Source organism: Natrix helvetica, assembly GCF_964273705.1.
Source record: "Natrix helvetica genome assembly, chromosome: 6".
Lineage (NCBI taxonomy): Eukaryota > Metazoa > Chordata > Lepidosauria > Squamata > Natricidae > Natrix > Natrix helvetica.
The window spans coordinates 12224132-12243957 of NC_138553.1; the positions used below are offsets into that span (position 1 = coordinate 12224132).

The 19826-nt window shown below is 42.4% G+C and overlaps 1 protein-coding gene across 2 annotated transcripts in view; it reads left to right on the plus strand.

The window, feature by feature from the left end:
- The window catches only part of SLC15A5 (solute carrier family 15 member 5), a 49563-nt gene extending 31933 nt beyond the window's left edge, over positions 1–17630 (plus strand). For both annotated transcript variants that reach the window (XM_081957387.1, XM_081957388.1), the window contains exons 8-11: positions 1511–1699; positions 3058–3189; positions 15080–15188; positions 16575–17630. In XM_081957387.1, the coding sequence (XP_081813513.1) occupies positions 1511–1699; positions 3058–3189; positions 15080–15188; positions 16575–16722 (578 nt within the window). In that variant the 3' untranslated portion in view covers positions 16723–17630. The remainder of the gene's footprint in view (positions 1–1510; positions 1700–3057; positions 3190–15079; positions 15189–16574) is intronic.
- The last annotated feature ends 2196 nt before the right edge of the window (positions 17631–19826 follow it).

Below are 19826 nucleotides of genomic sequence, written 5' to 3' on the forward strand. Positions count from 1 at the left end.
AGAAGGTCACAAAAGGGGATCACATGACACACACACACCGGACATTGCAATCGTCACTAATATGAGTCATCTACCAAGCATCTGAATTTTGATCACATGACCATGGAGATGCCACAACAGTTGTACCTGTGAAAAAACTGGTCGTCAATCACTTTAGTGAGTGTCACTGGAAATTCAAATGGTCTCTAAATGAAGTTTTGTAAGTCGAGAACTACCTGTACAAAACGGCAGAATGTACATTCCTTTCTAAAAGGATGAGTGCATGGCTAAAAGCAAGATGGTCCTGGAATGGCTGCTGTCTGAATTAAATAGAAAAATCCGTGGAAACCTGTGCATGTTAAAACCCACATATGTGTAGCAAGGTGCAAAACACCTGTTCCTGCTAGTCTGCCCTGGATTTGCTACTTGGAAAATAATTTCATACAATACAATACAATACAATAATAGAGTTGGAAGGGACCTTGGAGGTCTTCTAGTCCAACCCCCTGCCTAGGCAGGAAACCCTATACCGTTTCAGACAGATGGCTATCCAACATCTTCTTAAAGACTTCCAGTGTTGGGGCATTCACAACTTCTGGAGGCAAGCTGTTCATGGTTGTAACCTTTATCCTGGAGGCCTAAAATCATGCATTGCACTAGCCTAAAATGATATTTTAATTCATAATCTTAACATATAATGGGTAGAGGTAAAAGAATTGGTGTGAGAGGGATGGGAAAGGGCTGGAAAAGGCAGGGACAATAGACGTCAAAAATCAAGAGAGAGAAGATGAGTTTGCGGGATCCAATCTGGGTCAATCACTGGGACCTTCTTCCAAGCTTTTGAACTCGTGCTGGAGCCCATTATCAACATCTCTGTCAACTTCTCATTTTGATGAATGGAAAGTTCCCTGAGGATGGACTCCAGCACGAATCTGAACGCTCAGAAGACTAAACCTTTGATCACAGTGACCAAATCACATTGGTCCTGAGACATGTTTATTTTCCTTCTCGTTCATAAGCAGAGGTAGTATTCAGCCGGTTCAGACCGGTTCACCCGAAAATCGTGGGTGTCCCTTCCCCACCCCCCCACCCCCAGTTCTATGTCATCCTACTTAGGCACGTTTTGAGGCCATGAGCATGCATGGAAGGGGCAGGCGCGAATGTGCACGGCGAACCGGTAGTAACAAAACGTGAAACTCACCGCTGTCATAAGATGAGTTTGTTGGCAGATAATCTCATAAGTTGGCAATTTGGCCCTTTTATGACGTGTGGACTTCAACTCCCAGAATTCCTGAGCTCACCCCTGAGTTCTAGAAGAAGAGTCTTAGAAACCCGTAAAAGCAGTGGTGATTTAAAAACTTGAGGTCTAGAAAACCAGGCCTCTCTCTTTTCCACACGAAAGTTTTGGGGAAATGTTTTGGAATTTTTAAAAGGCCAGTTTTCATGGAGCATGGCACGTGCAATTTTTATTACACTTCACAAAGTATATATTTCTATCCAAAATTAATTGTTCTTTGTGTTTGATGCTCAGTTGTAGGTAACACCTCTGCAACTCTTTCCATGGTGGTTGCTGGTTTCTTTGAACTCCGTCGGAAGCATTTCCCTCTGGTTGAACAGACTCTTTCCGGAAAAGCTCTCCTTGTTTCTTCCATGCCGTGTCTCCATCTGGCTCCACAATATCTCCTGCTTGGCATAGCAGAAACTCTGGTGACACCCATCTGTAAGAGCCCTTGTTTTCTGTTCCGTTTCCTCATCTTCAAATCGACTGATTTAAACCCAGAATGACACTCTGTTTTGACCAGGGACGGTTGAGGGATTCTTTTACTGTTCTCCTCACCCTGGTGTAGAAAGTTAGCGCCCACCCATCTCCTAAAAGAATGAAATATTTTGAGAAATATTAAAAAGGCAGAATATTATATTTCTCTGGATGATAAAAGAATAGAATAGAATAGGGAAGGGAAGGGAATAGAATAGAATAGAATAAAAACAGAAACAAATAATGGAATGGTATGGAATAGAATAGAATTAAAACAGAAACAAATAATGGAATAGGAATGGAATAGAATAGAATAGAATGAATAGAATAGAATAGAATAGAATAGAAACAGAAACAAATAATGGAATGGAATGAAAGGAAAGGAAAGGAATGGAATGCAATAGAAAAGAAACAGAAACAAATAATGGAATGGAATGGAGTGGAGTGGAGTGGAATAATAATAGAATAGAATAGAATAGAATAGAATAGAATAGAATAGAATAGAATAGAATAGAATAGAATAGAATTCTTTATTGGCCAAGTGTGATTGGACCCACAAGGAATTTGTCTTTGGTGCTCTCAGTGTACATAAAAAGACAAGACACATTCATCAAGAATCATAAGATACAACACTTAATGATAGTCATAGGGTACAAATAAGCAATCAGGAAACAATATCAATATAAATTGTAAGGATACAAGCAACAAAGATACAGTCTTGCAGTCATAAGTGGGACGAGATGGGTGATAGGAACGATGAGAAGGAGGGTAGGAGTTGAAACAATTTATATCCAGGATGTGAGGGGTCTGTAAATATTTTCACGGTCCTCTTTTTGACTCATGCAGTGTACAGGTCCTCAATGGAAGGCAAGTTGGCAGTAATTGTTTTTTCAGCAGTTCTGATTATCCTCTGAAGTCTGTGTCTGTCTTGTTGGGTTGCAGAACCAGATGTAAAATTAGTATCCAGTTTGAATCGGTCTGAACCGGCTGAATCAGGGGTGAAATTCAGCAAGTTCTGATAGGTTCTGGAGAACCGGTAGTGGACATTTTAAGTAGTTCGGAAAACCGGCAAATATCACCTCTCGCTGGCCCCAGACTGGTGTGGGAATGGAGATTTTGCAGTATCCTTCCCCTGCCAGGCCCACCAAGCCAGGCCCACAGAACCGGTAGTAAAAAAAAATGAATTTCACCATTGGGCTGAATCCCACCCCTGCTTCCTTCCCATCTCCCAATCCACCTCCCTAACCACTGGTTTAGCCTGTCTCTCTCCATCCTCAGGATAGTTCCTCTTCATAATTATTTTTTCCTCTTCCATTGCAAAGGTGTCTTCATCACATTCCGATTTCTGCCAGGCCAAATTCGTGGGGTTGCCATGCAAATCTTGGCTTTCTTCAATGGATCTGGTTGCATCATGGGTGCCTTCCTTATCCAAACAACTTACATTGGCTCACAAGGTAAAGGTTCCCATAAATGTAGACTCTCTCCTGATCTCACTATTCTTTTCTACTTTTTTTTCCTATTGTTTTCCTGCATGGGGGATTGCCCTTGAATGAATGCTAAGTGCTTCATTATAAAGAAACAGATCAGTTCCCATTCGCTTGAGTTAGGGGCATATTGTCTTGAGATCTTTTGGGGAGCTCTCTGCGTGTCCAACTTTCTTTAGCTTCTGTTCCTCTCCCATCTGCCCGCGGTAATGGTTATCGGTCCCCATGCAAATATTTTGTAGCATTTATAGCAATAGCACATAGACTTATATTCCGCTTCACGGTGCTTTAAGCCCTCTCTATGCTCTTTAACGGGACGCGGTGGCTCAGTGGCTAAGACGCTGAGCTTGTTGATCAGAAAGGTCAGCAGTTTGGCAGTTCGAATCCCTAACTCTGCATAACAGAGTGACCTCCTGTTATTTGTCCCAGTTTCTGCCAACCTAGCAGTTTGAAAGCATGCCAAAAAAATGCAAGTAGAAAAATAGGAACACCTTTGGTGGGAAGGTAACAGCGTTCTGTGCGCCTTTGGCGTTTAGTCATGCTGGCCACATGACCACGGAGACGTCTTCTGACAGTGCTGGCTCTTCGGCTTTGAAACGGAGATGAGCACCGCCCCCTAGAGTTGGGAACAATTAGCACACATGTGTGAGGGGAACCGTTACCTTTTAAGATGTTTACATAATCAACATATCGCCCCCAACAATCTGAGTCCTTGTTTTACCGACCACAGAAAGGATGGAAGGCTGAGTCAACCTCGAGCAGGTGAGAATCGAACTACTGACAGTCGGCAAAGTTAGCTTGCGATACTGGATTCTAACCACTGAGCCACCACAGCTCCTGTACGATTTATGCTTGTATGATTTAACTGGAGTACAGAAATGTCAAAATATTTCAAGTTCTGGTAGCGTTTTAGGACCGCCAAGACTTGCTTGTTGGAGAGATGGGCGACCATGTGAATGTGACGAGTAAATCATAAATCAAATTATCCTCTATGCCAGTGATGACTAACCTTTTTCTGAAGGTGTGCCAAAAATGTGCATGCGCGTGCCATTGGGAGCACACGCGTAACCACCCACCTGCGCATGCGCACGTAACCCCCCCATGTGTGTGGGGGGGGGGGAGTTTTCACCCTCTGAAGGCTTTCCCGAAGCCTGGGGAGGGCGAAAAACAGCCCAACCATTCAACCGGAAGTTTGGGACGAACTTCCGGTTGACCCATTGGGCCTGTTTTTCGCCCTCCCCGGGCTCTGGAGGCTTTCCTGAAGCCTGGGGAGTCCAAAGAGGGCCAGGGGAGGCCGTTTTCACCTCCCCAAGCTTCAGGAAAGCCTCCGGAGCCTGGGGAGGGCAAAAACTCCCACCACCACGTGAGGGGGCGGTTTCACGCATGCATGCGCAGGTATGTGCACATTGGGTCTGTTTTTCGCCCTCCCCAGGCTCGGGAGGCTTTTGTGATGCCTGGGGATGGCAAAAATTGCTTCTCCCGGCTCTCCGGAAGGTCAAAAATCAGCTGGCTGAGGGCTGCTTTACCGGCAGATATGGTTCCATATCGTGCCATTGGTTCACTCTCACGGCTCTATGCTAGTTAATAACAAGGAAAAAACAGCTATTTATATACCCATTAGATACAAATTCCCTCTTTCCTCTAGGAATTCAATACAGGATACATTCCATTTCTTTAGGTTTTTTTTTCTTTTCCCAGCAACAGTAAATTTATGGGATAGTTTAGGCTGAAAGAGAGAGATTGCAAATAGTTATTGATTGAACAACCATTCACTTACAACAGCCCTGTAAAAATGATTCATGGTCATCTTTCACATTTACGACCGTCATTGCAGCATCCTTGTGGTCACCTGATCAAAATTCAGACACTTGGCAACTGGCATGTACTTATGTCGGTTACAGTGCCCCGGGGTCACATGATCACTTTTTGCGACCTTCCGACAAGTAAGGTCAACGGGGAAGCCCGATTCACTTAACAACTGGGTTACTAATTTAATTGATTTGATTCACTTGAAACCGTGGCAAAGCAGGTTGTAAAACGGGGCTAAACTCACTTAAAAATTGTCTTGCTTAGTGACAGAAATTTTGGACTCAGTTGTGGTCATAAGAATCTTAAAAGTGTTTTTAAATTTTGGTTTTTTAAAAAAATAATAATAATTTTAATTGTATGTTATTTTAGCTTTTAAAATTATTACCTGTTTGTATTCTGCTCATCCTATACTAGTCTATGACTATAATAAAGATTCATTTTGATTGATGGCTGAGAGAGGGACTTGAACCTGGTTCTCCTTAGTGCTAGACAAGCACTTTAGCCACTACACCGCATTGTCTGTATTTGTAATCACCCCTTAATTAACCAAAGACCAAGTCTATCTCTCAAATCAAATTGGGAAACTGTTCAAAACCTTCCACATTATTTTTCTGTCCTCTTTCTCATTTTCCATCTCTTTTATCTTCTTCTGTTGGCTGCCTAGCTGATTATCCCATTATGAAAGGAAGATAAATAATAAGATTAATAATCGAAGGATGACCATCAGATGTGAATGTTCAATAAAATTCCTACAATGATCTGTTGGTCATTCACCCAAAAAATGTTTTCTGCAGCCAAAATGAAGACAGGTGGTTTTTCCTTACTTCTTTTCTAAGTAGCTATTCTTATCCTCTTCCTATTGACCATTGACATCCATTAGAAATGCGTAGCAAAGTCTTAAGAACCTGCAATGAATTGATTTTTTTTTCATGATTAAGATGGGTCACTAATCTATGGCTGTATGCCTCATAATATAATGAATCATTCCAATTTTGAAAGGGAGAATAATTAATAGGAGCTGTTACAGAACTTCTTTTTTTTTTAAATTCTCCTCTGAAAATGAATTACATTACACTCCCAGAGCATAGGCTGGGCAGAAGGTTTTTTTTTTTTTAATGCATTTCATCTTTTAAAAAAAATGTTTGTGCCAATATTTTCTCTGGAATAACTTGTATTAAGCACATAAGATGATCCATTTCTAAAATTGTTATAAATAAATATAATCTCTTTAAGAACAGATTGGACAACTGTCTGAAATGGGATCTCCTGTTTGAACAGGGGTTGGAGTAGGACCTCCAAGGACATTTCCAACTCTGTTATTCTATTCTATTCTATTCTAAATATTGAATACACCCTTCAGTAAAGTTTGCAGTTATTGAGTTCATGAATTTCTATTCTATTCTGTTAATACTTTTAAAAGAACAGCATAGAATGCAGTCAAAGCAAGAAATGAACACAAAATCGACCACAGCAAAAAATTCTAGTGGGAATTTTATTTTTTTTTAAAAAGCAAGGTTTTGTTTAAAATAGTCTGATTTATCCTAGAAAATCCTGATATATAATTTCAGAACAATGCAATTTAGATCACTGTTAAATGCAAATAGGAATAGAAACAAATATTATTATTAAAGACACAGAGCTTGTCAGCTGAGCATGTCAAAGAGGTGATATTCAGCAGGTTCTGACTAGAACCGCTAGCGGAAATTTTGAGTAGTTCAGAGAACCGGCAAATACCACCTCTGACTGCACACACGCACACACCCTCCCCCAAATCTATTTTCTGCCTCCCAAGTCCCAGCTGAAATGGGGATTTTGCAGTAAACCTCCCTTGGAGTGGGGAGGGAATGAAGATTTTACAGTATCCTTCCCCTGCCATGCCCACCAGGCCACATCCACAAAGCCATGCCCCGTGCACCAAGCCACACCCACAGAATCGGTAATTTAAAAAATTGAATCCCACCACTGGCTTGTCACCAATAAATGTGTATTGGTATATCATAAGGGTTGTGTCCAAAACCTGCATCACCTCAATAGCAGTCAGTGAAAATACACTGAAGTTTAAAAAGATAAAGGATTTGGACAAAAATGAATAGATGTTTAAAAGTCTTGAAGAGTTAAAATGTCAGGGGATGTTTCACCCTGAGCTAATGAAGTGTAGACCGTCGGCTTTCCTAACAGCACATCCTCAGAAAAAGCGAAAATAAAACCCGAGAACAGGTTCTAATTAAAACAAACTTTAATATGAAAATAAAATAAAAACAGATCTATCTAATTGTTACATTTTGGCAAGAACAATTGTCGCCCACCTTCTCCGGTAGACAGACGAAGATCAAAGAGAAAGTTCAAGAATGTGTGACGTATTAAGAAACGTGTTAAGAAGCATGTGCAGCAAATCATTGTCAGATAAGGCCTATAACCTGCGCACTACATCTTCAGCACGGCTAGCAAACAATAAATGCAGTGACATAAAATGTCTTCATCTGGTATAGATGAAGCACAGGGGTGATAATCTAAACCACACTATACAAACTATTCCACATTGCTAGCAGTACGTGAAGATAATCTACAAATAAGTGTTGGTCCATGAAAGGTGTATATCCTTTTTTCAATTAGAGGTATATCCTACCTCTACAAGGGCAGTTGTAGAAAAACAAGCAGAGCTGTGGGTGGAGTCAAGAGTGGGATCAGCCTGCAATCATTACATTCCCACAAATGTTCTATGTCCAACCCCTCTTGACTTCTCTTGACCCTTATCCCTTGCTCATATAGTGCTGACTGTTAGTTGATGAAATCCTTTTGTATAGGCACGAGCAATAAATCAGCTTGACTGGAACTTAACATGCGGTCTGCATTCTTCATACCTGACAGCAATGCACAGAATGCACCTGCCTATTTTCTCCGCAGCATCAACACTTCAAGGTAGTTTGGGCTGAGTAAGAGTGACTGGTCCGAACTCACCCCTTTGGATTGTGTGACTAAGAACAAAATAGAACGGCCATCCTCCTAGTTTGTACCATGTTCCCCCTAAAATAAGACCCACCCCAAAGAGAAGCCATATCATGTTTTTGAATGCATGCGCTCAAATTAAGCCTTACTCCCAAAATTAGCCCTAATTAATACCCCACCCACCCCAGGTGCAGGGGCTGGGGCGAGGCGCACAGGTAAAAAATAAACTAGGGTGGGGATGGGGGTATGGACAGCCTTACTTACCAGACCTCGCATACCCCAACACCAGTAATGGTGTTGAATTCTCTTCACCACTGGTTCGGTAGCGGGAGCACGTCTGGACATGAGTGATGACATCAGGGTAGGTGGGCGGAGCTTGCACTGCCACCACTACCGGTTCGCCCAAACCAGTGCAAACCGGCAGCAGACTACCTCTGGCTGACACCTGCCTGGCCTTCTTCTGCAGCCCACTTCTTCTGTGGCTGCTTGCCACCACTTGCACATATTGCCCCCAGCTTCCATTTTGCCATCAGAGCCTTCTGGAAAGCCCTCTATGGCCAATAACAAAGCTCCGAATCTTGTCCCGGTCTTATTTTCGGAGAAACACGGTAGTTTCTCAAGCAGACAATCCTGCTTGAAGAAAAAGCACTTTGTTTTGTTTTGTTTTGCATAAATCAATTAAGGAGAGGAAATGTCTTTCTTTCCTAAATATATGCCTGTTTTGCATAACATATTCTATTTTTCACATAAATAAGAGACACTACTGTCATCTTTTTGGAGCTTTGTCTCCGCCGAAATTCTTATGCGAAACTCTGGAAGTTGTTCACCGTAAAGTTTCAATTACAACATAACTTCATCAACCGTTGTAAGAATAAGAAATTTTTCAATTTTTTAAATTTTTTTTTAAAAAGAAGGGGGTGGAAACTAGACTCTGTGCTTGAGAGAGGATTCTGTGATTTTAAAATAAATAACATGTACATAAATGAGATTTCATTTTCTGTTTAAAGCGTTCTCTCTTTAAAATGTTTTCAGCCACAGAAAAGGTATTTTGATTTCATTCACCTAATTTTTCCTTCTTATTTTCATGGTTAGTATTAATTTCTCTTAAGTACAGGGCATACTCAACTTGTGACCGATTGCTTAGTGACCATTCAAAATTCCAATAGATTTATCTCTGGGGGTTACTTATGACCCAGATTTAAAATGCTGACGGTCGTGCCCCCCCCCCCAACACATAGTCATGTGATCCAGGGGTGGGTTCCGCCCGGCACTACTGCCAATTTGCTCGTGTGCACGCTTCATGCTTGCGTGCATGCGCAGTGCAATTAAAATTGTTCTGAGCATATGCAGAACTGAAAAACAAGATGGCGGCCCCAACGGCGCTGACCGGGGAACTGGTTTGGGAGCGTGGCAGGCCTGGGTTGCTGCTGGTTCCAGTGATCCAGGCTGCCAAATCACTACTGGTTCAGCCAAGCTGGTCCGAACTGGAAGGAACCCACCAGTGGTGGGTTGCAGGTGGTATGCCCCGGTATGGGCGTACTGGAGCCTTCACGGAGCACCTGGTACCTCTCGGGTTATATACTTTTCAAAAAAAAAATATGGGTGCTCACTTTATAGTGTGTGTTTGTGTGTGTCACAATCACATTTGAGAAATGGGCATAGATTAGGGATGGGCAATTTTTCAAACCAAGGTCCGTGAGACAATGATGACATAGCATGTAATCTTTGCCTCTTTTTTGTGGGGGCGGGCGAGCAAAACAAAATATAAGCAGTCCTCGGTGTACGACTACAAGTGAGCCCCAAAACATTAGTTAAGTGAATTTTACCATTTTTACGACCTTTCTTGCCACAGTTGCTAAGTGAATCACTGCAGTTGTTAAGTTAGTAACAAGGTTGTTAAATGAATCTGGCTTCCCCATTGACTTTGTTTATCAGAAGGTCGCAAAAGAGGATCGCGTGACCCCGGGTGACCATGGGGTTACTGCAGAGGTGGTTTCCTACCAGTTCGCAACGGTTCGGTGGAACCGGTAGTGGAAATGGTGACTGGGTCTCCGAACTGGTAGGGACGGCATGCTCGCCATGCACCCGAACTGGTTTCCCCGGTCGGTCTGACATCTTTTTTTGACCTTTTAAAATGTTCTGCGCATGCGCAGGCCTATTTATAGGCAACTGCGCATGCGTGCGCACCGAACCAGCAGTAATGCTGGCAGAAGCGCACCCCTGGGTTGCTGCAAGAGTCATAAGCTTGAAAAATGGTCATAAGTCGCTTTTTTCAATGATGTCGTAACTTCAAACAGTCACTAAAAGAGCAGTTGTAAGTCGAAGACTATCTGTAGTAAATTGTTCTGCCCATAACTAGCAATGTGATCTTGGGCTGCTTTGATGGGCCATAAAATGGCGTCTTGGGCCTTGTGTAGCCTACAGATATCTACCTCCAGAATATAGTTAGAATTGTCAATGTTTTGGCTTCTTCCTTTTAAAAAAAAGATGTTCTATGTAGTAAACAAAAGTATAGTTACTCTCCCTCCCCGAAGACTATTTTATCTTCATTTTTACTTTGGATGCAGTGAGCTAGTCACATTTAGGAAATCAAGGTTGCCATGGATTTGATTTATTTATTTATTTAGATTTATGGGCTGACAAATCAAAAGACTGGAGGTGGGGTACGAAGCTACAGTAAAACAACATAAAGGATAACGATATCAACCTTTTCACCTTAGTATAGCAGTGAAAGTTGACCCAGGTTAACAATATTACTGGAGCTTCAGTTTCTCCTTTTTTTCCCACTCAATTTTTGGAATCCTTCATGGCGATGTGAAAAAAAATCCTGTCATCGCCTAAAAGAATCGTCAGCTCCTTCCTTAAAGCTGCTGTGGAAACCTTATGGAGCAAAAGTTGCTACGGTTAAAAGCGGTCAATAAATTATCGCAAAACTTCTTCTCCAAGGAGCCCCAAGTGTAATTGAGATGATTAGATTAGTTGTATTGTTGTGGAAGAAAACTCGATTAACCATCCCATGTGGTCCCCAGGAGTAGAGTGCAATTTGAGGCAGTATTTTACCTTAACTTCCAGCTTAGTGACAATGCGTGGATTATATTTATATTCATAGTTTAAGGTGAAGCAGAGGTGAAGTCTATAAGCAGTGGTGGCTAACCTTTTTCGAAACAGGGACTCCCGCGCCGGAGCACCGAAACCCGGAAGAGAGCAGCTGATCAGTGCGCATGCGTGCGGTGGCCAACTGCACTTTTGGGTTCCGTCATGGGCATGTGTGTAGGCCAGGTGGTCTTTGCGCATGCGCGCGACGGAACCCGGAAAAGAGCAGCTGGCCACGTGGACATGCTCGCCGTTGCTAGCTGCACTTCTGGGTTCCATCAAGACCAACTGGGCATGGGCATGATGGAACTCGGAAGACATTGGCTGGACGCCCGTGCATGCACACGATGGAACCCGGAAGTGCAACTGGTGACGGCACCCATGCTACCCCTGGCATGCATGCCATAGGTTTGCCATCATGGATCTTTAGCCTTGTTTTTATGAATGGAAGAACCTGTTCTTTTAAATTCTCTTCTCTGTTGTGGTGAATGTGAGTCTTCCATTAAGGGAGAGGTGTGGGAATATCTTGGTATCTTACAGGTAGGCCTCATTTAGTGACTACCTCATTTAGCAACCATTTGCAATAATAACGGTGTGTGTGTGTGTGTGTGTGTGTGTGTGTGTGAAAAAGTAACTTTGTGACCAATCCTTGCATTTAAGACCTTTGGATAGCCATATAAATGTACTTAATAAATAAACCAAAGGAAAGTGATTGCTTCACTTAACAGTATTAAATAGCTTTTATTTTTTGCTTTTACCTGAGCGAGTGATTGCATTCTGGGGTCCTAACCCATAAAAAGTTACCTATGTTTTAGTCCTGGTGAAATTAACAAGAAAACGTAGATGGAACTATTTTGTATCCCATTATTTTTCAAATCAATTTGACCAGGATTAATTTTGTATTGAGATTTTAGTACAGAAACCAATTTTACCAATGCTATATCATGCTTTTATGCATAGAGAAGAACTTCCTTTCAATCTGATTTCTGAGAAGTGATTCTAATTTATAACAGTCTGGCCCATTTATTGGCCCAGAATTAATTGTGAATCCAAATATTCCAGTCCCCACATTGGCACAGAAGTTAGAAGTTCCAATTCTTAAGCCAGGTTTCTTAACTTAAAGAGGTGTGGACTTTAACTCCTAGAATTCCCTTGCCAGCATGGGATTCTGGGAGTTGAAGTTCAGATATCTTCAAGTTGCTAAGGTTGAGAAACACGTAATCATTATTTGCAAATATTTTTTTAAACTACCGATTCTGTGGGCGTGGCTTGGTGGGCATGGCGTGGCTTTGTGGCATGGCTTTGTGGGCGTGGCAGGGGAAGGATACTGCAAAATCCCCATTCCCTTCCCACCCCACTAACCTGCTTTCCAACTTTGTTCTCTTGTTCAGGGCAACAAAAGAAGATCAGCTGGGAGGCAGTGGGGGAGGTTATTTGCCGGTTCTCTGAACTACTCAAAATTTCTGCTAACGGTTCTCCAGAACCTGTCAGAACTGGCTGAATCCCACCTCTGATTTGCATCCAGTAGTAGCATCTTGTTCATCCCGAGTTGTGTTATACTAGCACAAGTGGATAAGATATTCACTTAGAGGCTTAAGTGATACTAATCACTTTTTAAAAATCACATCTCTGAAACATAGTGTGAATATGATAAAATAAGACTTTTTTAGAAGTTTGACGAGTGCAAACAGATGACAAGTGACAGTGATATTTTCAGTACACACTGAGGAAGCTGGTTACGAAAGGCTCTTGTGCATCCCTTGACATTTTAATGAGATATATAATGAATCTTATTCCCACCATCCCTCTCTTTTCTTTCACTCACACACACACAGACACACATACACACAGTTATAGAAGTAACTTTTCCCAAAGTTGTGGTGTGAATTCATATACTGCGATTTGGGTTGGTTGCTAAGAGTGAAGGAATTTGGCCTGAACCAATTCATTATTGTATAGATAATAACCTGAAGCCACAGCTTCTAGTTCTTTAGCTGGTGTTGGCCTTTATACACACTGACTTCTTCCCAAGAACTAAATGTTGAAGTATGTTATTAATACTAGCTGGATACCTGTGCTTCGCAACAAAACTATCATGATCGGGCAATGCAGGAGAAATCTGGTTCACTCCGGTTCAATTCGTTGGCTCAGTGGTGGTCGGTGATTGTATCACATAAGGGAATATCGCTCTCGCTGCCTTGAGTCCGGAATCAGTTCCATAGGTGGAAGGCATAGACATTTTGGTGAGGTACCGAGATTTAATACTGTAAGAAGCCCCGGACAGCTCCTGAGTGAAGGAGTGCAATATATGCCAGTTTGAGGTAACAGAATGTGAGGCAACTGGCAGTTGGAACAGAGTTCTTTTCAGGTGAGGAGGGGGAGTAGAACTACTTAACATCAGAGCGTGTTAATTACTGTATAAGAAATACTAATGATCTGATGGTCATTTCAAAAAATTCTTTCTTAGCGAGCACCTAGAAGCCAAGAGGAACATACATGCCAAATTTCAACTTTGTAGGCTTTACAGTTCTGGAGATTTCGTGATGAGTGAGTGGTTCTTGGCTTTTATATAGGATATACTGTATATAGATGATTCCTTCTAATTCACATGGTAGTGGAAGTTTACCAGTTCCTCATAAAAACCTGGCCCACAGCTTTCTTCCAGTATATCATGATAATGGTAATTGAGAGGTGGGATGTCTATTCTCAGTTATCCAGGTCGTGGTTGTCCCAAAGTTGCTTTTTCAAAAGGCAACTGGACTTCCTTGGTTTTTTTTCCCATGAAGGCGTTTCACTTCTCATCCAAGTATCTTCTTCAGTTCAGTTCATTCCCTGCCTATTTTGCAAAGCACGTATGATAAGAAGAACCCAATTAGTTAAGAGTAAATGAGTTAATATTAAGTTAATATTAAATAATAAACATTAATATTATTAAACTTTAATGCTATCCCTAACCTTGAATTATTAAATTTAATGTTCATAAATTAATATTAGTTAATAGGAAATTAACAATGAGAAGACAGATGCTTAAGCATCCAAAAAAGGCATATAAAACTTAGAGGCTTCGATAAAGAAGACTGAATTTTTGAGGTTTTTAGACTTAAAGGAAAAAGATAAAAAAGAAAGATTCCACTGTAAGCAGTCTTAAACTAAAGGGGGAAATTTAAGACTACAATCTGTGGAAAGTAGAGCTGAGGAATAAAAAGTGGCTTGCTTGAGAGCTGTGCTTATACAGAGCCTCTAGGATTCAAGTGGATAAATGCTGAAAGAATTGAGGCTGATGGAGAAAGAGAAATGGAAGAAGATAGGGAGGGAGAAAGGCTGGGTTGATGTTTAATCAAACCATGAATGGATATTTTCTAAAGTAGGAGTCCAAACCCTTGATCCATGGACCTGCACCGGTCTGCGGCATGTCAGCAACAAGAGAAGTCCCATCCGCGGGATGCAGGCAGCATGCAAAACCACCACCCCCCTTCCAATCCGCGGAAAAACCTTTCTCCACAGAATCAGTCCCTGGTGCCCCAAAAGATTGGGGGCCACTGTGCTGAAGCTAAAATAGACAACATGAGATGACACCACAGTTGGCAGAACTTGGTTCCTTTTTTTTGGGGAATTGTGGCATGATGTAGGTACATTAAGGTTCCCGGAGGTTTAATAAATCTGTGTTACTGTTTTAAGATGGTGGTTGTTTTTTTTAAGGGAGAGGGAGGGAAATGGACTATTGAAAATTGCCACGTTGCTGCTGAATTTGGCAGGGCCATCCTAAGGAGCTTTAAGAATGTCAAAAATGAATTGGGGGCAGGGGCGGGGGCTCATGAAGGTTCTCAGCTGCCCTCTACATCTTAGAATAAGAAGGCAAGCATACGGAAACTGACCCCATAATCCATAACGGAACAATAATTCTGCAGTTATGGGCCAGAAAACCCCATTGCAAGCAGAGTTTGGCAATCCTTTCCTTGTATATTGGATTTTTCACTTAATGTATGCATATTTCTTTCCCCCATTCTTCTAGGTGAATGGTTTCCAAACATTCTAAATGAGGGTAAATTTGAGAGATTTTTCTTCTTCTTGGCCTCATTAATGATTGTGAACATTTTAGGCTTCTGGATCATTTCACACAAGTAAGTCCTTAACTTTTTCCGCTCTTGGTATCTTAATCTTTTGCAGAACAAATAAATAAATTGGGAAAATAATATCCACCTATGGTGACTTTAAATGGTTCCTGTGCAGATAACAGCGAGTAAATCTGAGATTACAGGTAGTCCTTGACTTATGACCACAATTGGTAAGTGAGACAGTTGTTAAGGGAGCTTTGCCCCATTTCACGACCTTTTCTGCCAGAGTTGTTAAGGCAGGGGTGTCCAAACTTGAGAACTTTAAGACTTGTGGACTTCAACTCCCAGAATTCTGGGAGTTGAAGTCCACAAGTCTTAAAGTTCCCAGGTTTGGACACCCCTGTGTTAAGGAAATCACTGCAGTTGCTAAGTTAGTAACCCGGTTAATTGAATCTGGCTTCCCCATTGACTTTGCTGGTCAGAAAGGCACAAAAGGGGGGCAAGCGTCATAAATATGAATCAGTTGCCATGCATCCAAATTTTGATCATGTGACTATGAGGCGGCTGCAAAGGTTTTAAGTGTGAACACCGGTCACGGGTCACTTTTTTTCAGTGCCGTTGTAATTTTGAACAGTAATTTTTGGTTTCTTGTCCATAAAATATTCTTCCATGGTCTAGAAACTGCTGAGTCTGATGGGGTGGGGTTCCTTGCTTAGCTTTTGGAAGTGAAACTTTCTCAAAGAAGGGTAGTTCTATCAGAAATGAGGCTTACATTGGAAAAACATAAAGTTGTCCAGGCTGGTTCAGGGGTGGGCTGCTGGGGGTTTGGGAGAACCTCTAGCTAAGATTCTGTGCAGTTCGGAGAACTCCCAAATCCCACCCCTGGCTGGCCGCGCCCACCCCTCCCCTCCCAGGAATCCCCATGCAGCCCATTTTGGATGCAGGGCGCATGCTGAGGCTAGGGGAGGGTGAAAAAACGAACTAAGCGGAAGTTTGGGAAGGCTACAAATGGGCCCATTTACAGCCTTTGGAGCCTGGGGAGGCCGTTTTCACTCTCCCGGAGGCTCGAAGAAAGCCTCCGGAGCCCGGGGAGGGCAAAAATGCCACACACACACACGCTGCCATGGTGCAGGAGGCTGACTAGGCCACACCCACCATGGCCACGCCCACCCAGCAACTGGGCAGAGAACCCCTTGCTAAAAACTTTGAACCCCACCCCTGCTGGGGGTTGATAGGTGATTTCACCTCCCACTCTTAAACTTTCTTTTGACAGACAACTTTATCCTTCGACACGAAGAATCTGGCCAGATGACATCCTTGTTTTGATTTAGCAAGTCTCCCTTTCTCTCTCTGATTCCCCCGCCCTCCCTTATATTAGACTTCGAAGACCTTAAGCATATCCCTATGTTTTATAGCACTGCAAAAGAGGTTTAATTTATTTTTGCTTTGCAGATATAATAATCTTCAGGAAGACTATGATGAAGGATTCAGAGGGAGCCTTCTTCAGGAGCAGCTTTTACAGCATGAGAAATCACTTAAATTTTATGATAGCATCCTAGTTTACCCTTCTTCCTTGTCCCGGATGGAAACTCTCCTGTGAACTTACCCTCTGTAAACGACCGGCTGAGAACTTGGTCTACTCTGTCTTCAGACTATTGCCTGTCAGATTTTAATGATGTGTTCCTTTCTTTGTTTATGGATTGACTTAGCAATAGGGGATCGTAGTTTGTCTTTTTCATGTCTGCTTCTCTCTGTGAAAATTAATTCTATAAGTTCAGGACTTAACACCTGAATGATTCTAAATCCATGCATCTCATTCCTTTTCCTATCGCCGAGAGCCTCATGGGTGACAAAGCCTTTTAAATAAGGCACCTTGATTTTTTTTCCCCTAATGTCATGCTCCATATCTAGTACGGCTACCAGATTTGGTTTGCAAAAATCCACATGTTGGCATCACAGCGTTACAGTTGTCTTCTTTCTCTTTGCTGCCATGTAGTGGTCATCCGGATTTTTGCAGGTTGTGCTTGGTAGTTCCGTATGTAGAGCCTGGGTGGGGAGCTATGGCCCCTTTTATCATTTGTGGACTTCAACTCCCAGAATTTCTGAACTAGCCTCTGGAATTTTGGGAGTTGAAGTCCACAAGTCATAAAATGGGGCTATAGCTTCACACCCCTGATGTAGAGATATCTCTATCTCTAAAGGAAAAGTTGTACAGTCGGAGTTACATGAAACTTTATTAGATCCGATGTCATTTTACAATGAACTCGTAAGATTTCTTATAACTCTCACTGTATAACTTTCCCTTCGAAAGTTCCCTATTTTTTGAGGACAGATATAGCACTTAATGAAGGGAAAAGAGAAGACAGCCACTTCTGGATTTCTGGAGCAGAAGGAGAAGACTCTTATTCCCTTTGTATATATTCCATCAGCCTGGAATATATCAATATCTCAGTCCATCTCAGAGTGGCAAAAGCAAAAAATAAAAAATAAAGATGTATGTCCAGCCAATGTTCAAGTAAATGTGTGTAATTAATACACTAATATTCTCATCAGTGGTGGGATTCCAAATATTTTCCTACTGGTTCTATGGAGCGCACTTCGCACCTGTGCCTAATGCGCACTTTGCACGCGCGCACAGCACTCAAAGAATGCCCTGGTGAGCTGAGCTGGGTTTTTTTTAGCTCAGCTGAGGCGCAACAATCCGCTCTGCCGAGCGAATCAGCTGAGCTAAAAATCAAGGGATTTGATTTTTAGACAGGGAACGATGGGGGTGGGAGGGCGAAGCCAACCAGAGGTGGCATTTGCTGGTTCTCCAGGCTACTGAAAGTTTCTGCTACCGGTTCGCCCGAACCAGCCCGAACCGGCTGAATACCAACTCTGATTCTCATGAGTTATTTACAAGAACCAAGTCCAGCTAATGCATAAAATCTTTGAAAGATCTTTTCTAAAGCTCAACAGTTTTGCTTTGGATGGCACTCTGAGAAAATCGTGAGGATCCCAAGGTTTCTAATCCAGCTACTACCTACAGCTTTTATGCTTCTCCTGAACTTTGGGGGTCTACTCTTATTGTTAACATCTTGGCTTTGATTCTTGGGCTGACGTTAAACTCTGCCTGCTACTACATTCTCTGTTCCAACTCTATGAATTCATCTTATACCGCTTACCGATTTAGCCGCTAGTGATTGAACACCTGTATATTTGCAATCGTTCCTGACTCACCTGGCAGCCATCTGCTGGATAAAAAGCAAGAAGATTGACCATGAACAATGGTTGTCAGCAGTGTGCAGCAACAAGTGTGGAATAATGTATGGATCAATTTAGCTTGAGACTCCAAATTTAGCACTTAGCCATTCTTTGTTTGCTGACGTCAAGTTTAGCCATAATGCAAGGAAAATGGATTTGTACTAGCAAAGCAGCAGGAAGGAGAAAGGGTTACTAGGTCTGGGCTGTAAACCCTCCCCCTTTCAATAAATTGTGATGAGGACATGAATTTTACCACCAACAATATACTGTGAACAATCCTTGTTTGTCATGTACTCTTTATTTGTTTGCTTGTTTCTTTCATGGGTAACTAAAGTTCTGATAACTTTCAACAAAGTTGCTTCTGATAAAATTGAAGGGGTGAGAACCGGATAGCTTATATTCTCTTCTTTCCCTTTCTTACATCTTTACCTGTATACTTTGCAAGTGCGCTCTAATAATAATGGGTTTGGAACAGGGGTGGGTTCCAGCTTCTGTTACTACCAGTTTGCTCAGGGGCCCGTTGTGGGGGCGCATGCGCAGTAGTAAAAAAATTGCTTCAAGCTGCTTTGGAAGGATTGGGAGATAGAAATGGTGGCCGTGTGGAAATCAATCTGTCTGTCTGTCTGCCTGCCTGCCTGCCTGCCTGCCTACCTACACACACACACACACACACACACACACACACACACACACGGCAAATACCACTCAATCATCACGACATCTCCAGATTGGCACATATGTTCCTCTGTGCTTCTAGGTGCTCACTAAGAAAGAGTTCTACTCCCCCTCCCCACCTGAAAAGAACTCTGTTCCAACTGCCAGCTGCCTCACATTCTGTTACCTCAGTTCGAAATGGTAGACATTCCACTCCTGCACTCAGGAGCGGTCTGGGGCTCCTTACAGTATTAAATGTCAGTACCTCACCAAAATGTCTATGCCTTCCACCTATGGAACTGCTTCCGGACTCAAGGCAGCGGAAGCGCTATTCCCTTATGTGTTTCAATCTCCAACCCCCACTGAGCCAACGGATTGTGAATCAAATTTCTCCTGCATAGCCTGATCACATTGTTTCATCGCAAAGCATGGGTATCCAGCAATATACACCAAAAAAGATTGGTTCATTTGTTGACTTGATAGGAGTCACTCTGGGAATTTTCATGACAATCCTCACACTTCATTCAACACAACAGTACTAGATGGACCTCCCTAACAGTTCTTCCCTTCCATTGATTGGGTTAGATAAAAACAGACCTGGGTATTTTATGGCCCATGGGACACACTCAGCTGTCTGGCTGTCCCTATCTGGCATCAATGGGGGACAGGAGGGCACGGGTGATGGGCATTAGTGGTGTTGGTGAGCAGGGTGTCAGCAGGGGAGGGCTGCTGGGGGTTCACACAGGTTCGGGCTATCCTCTAGGATTCTGCCCGGTTCAGCGAACCCCCAAATGCCACCCCTGGCTA